Below are 5,188 nucleotides of genomic sequence, written 5' to 3'. Positions count from 1 at the left end.
CAAGATATGCAATTACTCTTCTCATGCAATCAATACACATAACTTCTCAATTAAATCTCAATATGATAAGACAACGGCTCTCTACATGGATATGATATTTTAGAAAATATACTTAGGCTCACATTGGCCACTTATGCACTTTTTAAAATATGAAACACTCAATTATGCAATCTACAGTAAACATGCTTCAAATGACATTTATTGTGAAAATCATGCTTGTAGATTCTACTCACTGTAAACTCATGGATTTCATAACTCATGCTTGAAACATACAACTCCACAATTCTTCTCATCAAACACTTAGCAAGTATGACATGCTATTGAAAAATAGAAACTTGGCAGTGAACAACTTCATTTCATAAAATACAATTTAGGCATGCTTTGATAGCTAGAAACAACTAACTTAACTCAGGCTTCTCTATTTAAAAATCAAACAATGACATGCTTAGCATGTAAAAATATATTCAAGTCTCATGCTCATAACACATTCACTGGAAATGATATAAACCAAACATCTGCAACATTTAGGCATACAAATCTTAGCATGAAATGCTCAATTCTTCTCCAAACTCAATGAAATCAAAGTCAAAACGTGCGTTGAGACGGCCCGAAGTAGAGAGCCGCAAGGGCCCTACACAGAGAAGTGCCAACGGGCCTAGGGGCGGAGCTCCTCTAAGCCCGCTCTTCAGACCGCCTACTTGCCGGCTCTAGGCAATGGTCCCCTACTAGGGCCGCTGCCTAGGCCCGGCTGGCCATGGTTCTAGCCAACGGTCCCCTTGTTGGGCCGTTGGCTGGGACCGGTAGGTCAACTGGTGCACACTGCCTGTGCACCAGATGCCTCCTTTTCTCCTGCAAACACTTCTCAGACAAAACTAACTCAACCAAAATATCAACAGCACATTATAGATCATCTCAAAGCTCAAACACAACATTTATTTAGCATTTCTATTCATTTCTACTCACTAAAGACTTCACAGAGTCTTGAAAAAGAGATTGGCAGTCCATGAGTTATACCTTTGGAGCTTTCTTCTTCTTCTAGCTTGGAAACCACCTCTTCATTTGCTAGCTACAACCTCCTTCACCTCCTAAACATCCCCAACAACCAACAACAACAAGCCACTAAGTACTCAGAGGAAGAAGAGGACGAACAAATGAGGAAATGGAATGCCAAGTTTGAAGGAACACTTACTGTGAATCCCATTGGAGTTGTGAAGCTAATGTTTGGCAGCCAAGAAGGGAATCAAAAGGAAAATGAAAGGTTCTAATGCTTTTATATGGGTTCAAAACCCTAGGAGATCTTCTTATGATTGGTTGAAGAAATGAGCAATCTTATTGGCTCTCAATTAAAGCATCAGACAAAGGTGGAGGCTAGTGGTTCACCATACTCCATGCTCCAAAGGCTAGAATTGCTATTTAAAATACTTTGGGGTTGAAAATGGAATTTTCCAAAATGTTTTCTAGACAAACACTTGTTTTAAGCTTCTCAGAATTCTCTCAGTTTCACTCAAATAGATTTCTCAGTTCAAAACATGGCACACAATGTACCCGAAAAATTAGGATATTGGAATCAAATCCATTATTGGTGTCGAATTAAATTTAAAATGGCTCAAAATAATTTATTCAACACCGTTTTCTTTGTAAAAAATTTTTTATAGAGTGAAAATTTGCTATTTTGGGATTTTCTTAAAACCGGATTTATAAAATAAATTTTTTGAGTGGTCTATTTGACCCTTAATTCTTTAAAATAAATATTATGAAATTTTATAAAGAGAGTTAACTAACCTTCAGATAGAAGGTTAAAAAAACGTTAATATTACTTGAAAGATTATTGCAATAACATAATTAAGCGTATAGATAGATTAATTGATGACTATGAAACTAACGTTAATATTACTTGTACAGACATGCATGCGGACATGCATATAGTAACAAATAAATTAAACTATATGCACTGTATGTCTGTATATTTGAAAATGATATGACTGATTTTCCAACGGATATTCATATTTAAATAAAACTGGATTTTATTTTATTTGTTTAAATTGACAGCACTGTATTTTCTATAATATGCAGTGTAGACCGATTCAATTCAAGCCGCGTGTTGACTTGAAGATCAACTCTGCCCAAAGTTCACACATCAAAAAGCTTTTATACCCTCCCTAGTCCCTGCCCAGAAGATGAAAACACAACAACAAAGGCAACCCAAAATAGAACATCAAATCCATGTCCCCTTTGCTATTGCTTTATCTCTTTTATGCTGCAATTTATACAGCAGCAGTAGCAGCTCAACAAAGATCCACCAACATAACCCTAGGCTCATTCTTAACACCAACCGGCAATTCTTCATGGTTGTCACCCTCTGGGCATTTTGGTTTCGGTTTCTATCGGCAAGGCAGTGGCTTTGCCGTCGGAATATTCCTGGCCGGCATACCTGAGAGGACACCGGTGTGGACAGCCAACAGGGACACTAATCCTGTATTCCCCAGTAATTCAACTTTGGTGTTGAAGAGCCAAGGCAGGCTGGTTGTGGAGGTAGGCCAAGGCAAAGATATCGAAATCATTGATCATGGTTTTCCTATTACATTAGCCTCCATGTTAGACAACGGAAATTTCGTGGTTTACAGTTCTGATGGGATCATGTGGCAGAGCTTCGATAATCCAACAAACACCCTTTTGCCCGGACAGAGGCTTTTGAATGGAAGAGAGTTGGTTTCCAGTGCTTCAGAAAGCGATGACAGTACCGGGATTTTCCGTATCAAGATGCAAAGTGACGGAAACCTTGTTCAGTATCCAGTCCAGACTTCAGACACTTCTGCAAATTCTTACTGGTCATCCGGCACTCCTGGAGATGGTAATCAAATTACACTGAATCTTGAGGAAGATGGTTACCTCTACTTGATCAATTCTACCATCAATGTTGTCCAGAACTTAACCAATGGAGGCTACCCAAAGGATAAAACAATTTATATTGCAAAAATAGACATATATGGTATTTTTCGGCTGTATTCGCATTCGTTTGTTCGTGGGAACTGGTCTGAATTATGGTCAACTACGGATGACAAATGCACCCCAAAAGGTGTCTGTGGGATGAATGCTTTTTGCACTATAATGGACAATGAACCTCAATGCAAATGTCTCCCAGGGTTCAGCGTTGCTATTCCAGGCAATTGGAGTTCAGGATGCAACAGAAATTTCACTGCAAGAAGCTGTGAAGAAACAGGTGGGGGAGATATTGATTATTATGAAATGAGGGCGTTGGAAAACACAGTTTGGCAAAGCAATTCCTATTCCACTTTGAGAACTTCAACTAAAGAAGACTGTGGACAAGCCTGTCTGGAGGACTGCAATTGTGAGGCAGCACAGTTTAAAGATGGCGACTGCAAAAAGGACAGGCTGCCCCTCATATATGGAAGGAGATCCATGGGTGACTCTAATGCAGCTCTTATTAAGGTTGGATTGCCTGCAAATATTGGAGGAGGAGGTCAAGTTGGGCATCCCACAGAAAGCAAAAAAAAGCTGCGCATAGACATTTTAGTTCTCAGCATTTCATTATTAGCTTTTGCTCTTCTGGTCTTGCTGATCTCTGGGTTGCTGATACACAAAAGCCGGGTTTGGAGATATAGAAAGATCTCTGAGAGAAGAGATGGCCATTTTTGTGAGGATGTTGGACCAAGGGGTTTCACCTATGCAGAATTACAGCAGGTGACCAATGATTTCAATGAAGAGCTTGGCAGAGGGGCATTTGGGACAGTTTTCAAAGGAGTGCTTGAAGAAGGCCAGAAATTAATAGCTGTAAAGAGGCTAGAAAAAGTTTTGGAAGAAGGGGAAACAGAGTTCCAGAATGAAATGAAAGCTATTGGAAAAACCCATCATCGTAATTTAGTGAAGCTGCTGGGTTACTGCATAGATGGACCTAAAAGACTTCTGGTTTATGAATACATGAGCAACGGATCTCTGGCTGATATACTTTTCACGCCAGAGAAACAGCCGTGCTGGGAAGAGAGAATCGGCATTGCTCGAGACATTGCAAGGGGGATTCTGTATTTACATGAAGAGTGTGAGACACAAATCATCCATTGCGATATAAAGCCTCAGAACATACTCATGGACAATCGATGTGTGGCAAAGATTTCAGACTTTGGATTGGCAAAACATATGAAGCAAGATCAGACCAGAACTTATACTGGAGTTAGAGGAACAAAGGGTTACGTGGCACCCGAATGGCACAGAAAGATGGCCGTGACTGTAAAAGCAGATGTGTATAGCTTTGGGATAGTGCTGCTAGAGCTAATCACTCGTCGAAAGAGTGTGGATTGGAGCCTTTGTGAAGACGAAGCAGTTCTTGAAGAATGGGTTTACAGTTGCTTTGATGCGGGTGAGGTTAGTAAGGTTGTTGGGGAAGAGGAAGTGGAGAAGAGACAAGTGGAGAGAATGGTAAAAATCGCCATATGGTGCACCCAAGAAGAGCCATCACTCCGCCCTTCAATGAAGAAAGTTTTACTAATGCTGGAGGGGACTGTTGATATTCCTGTACCCCCTAGTCCTACTTCATTTCTTAATGCCGTATAATTCAGACCACAGCTATCTCAAACTTTGTAACATTTTCCCTTTTGCTATTGGTAATCCCTAAGTGCATTCTCTTTAATTTTGAAATCAAATAAATGTAATAACATTTGCATCATTGCATGCCTATATGGATTATGCTTCATAGCCTATACAGCTTAGATGGTTCTACATATACATGCCGAACATTGGAAGTGCAATTTGTTAGAAGATTACTTGTTGAATGACTTTGGCTGAGTGGTTCATATTGGCAATCAATTAAGTACATTATAGCTATTTTACCAAACACTTCTCTGCAAACAATTAATACTATCAATTTACAATATAAGAAAACTCAAAGGAAAGATTGTTTCCCCATTTTCAAAACATTTGGATCTCAAAAACTTGTTAAAAACAATTGCATGTCATCATTTCATAATAAAAAAAAAAAAAAAGTTTCTGAAAAAATTTCAAGTCATTTCTTAATTAACTAAAAAACTAAATTAAAACATTTTCCATTTTATTTTACATTTTTCCCAACATACTAATACCTTTCTTATTAGGGATGACAATTTCAATACGCCTCGCGGATATTCCCGATTTAATCCCGCATGGAGTTAGGTTTTTGGGTGATAGTGATTGGTTA

At 39.0% G+C, this 5,188-nt stretch overlaps 1 protein-coding gene across 1 annotated transcript; it reads left to right on the top strand.

The window, feature by feature from the left end:
* Positions 1-2,160: 2,160 nt before the first annotated feature.
* On the top strand, positions 2,161-4,791 carry LOC109191549 (G-type lectin S-receptor-like serine/threonine-protein kinase LECRK3). Its single transcript, XM_019342176.1, has one exon. The coding sequence runs from the start codon at positions 2,224-2,226 to the stop codon at positions 4,567-4,569; it is 2,346 nt and encodes a 781-aa protein (XP_019197721.1). The 5' UTR covers positions 2,161-2,223; the 3' UTR covers positions 4,570-4,791.
* Positions 4,792-5,188: the final 397 nt, after the last annotated feature.

The sequence above is a fragment of the Ipomoea nil genome, unplaced genomic scaffold (genome assembly GCF_001879475.1).
Source record: "Ipomoea nil cultivar Tokyo-kokei standard unplaced genomic scaffold, Asagao_1.1 scaffold1694, whole genome shotgun sequence".
Taxonomy (NCBI): Eukaryota; Viridiplantae; Streptophyta; class Magnoliopsida; order Solanales; family Convolvulaceae; genus Ipomoea; species Ipomoea nil.
Note: the sequence above shows the minus strand (reverse complement) of the source record. Positions and strands in the feature narration are given on the sequence as shown.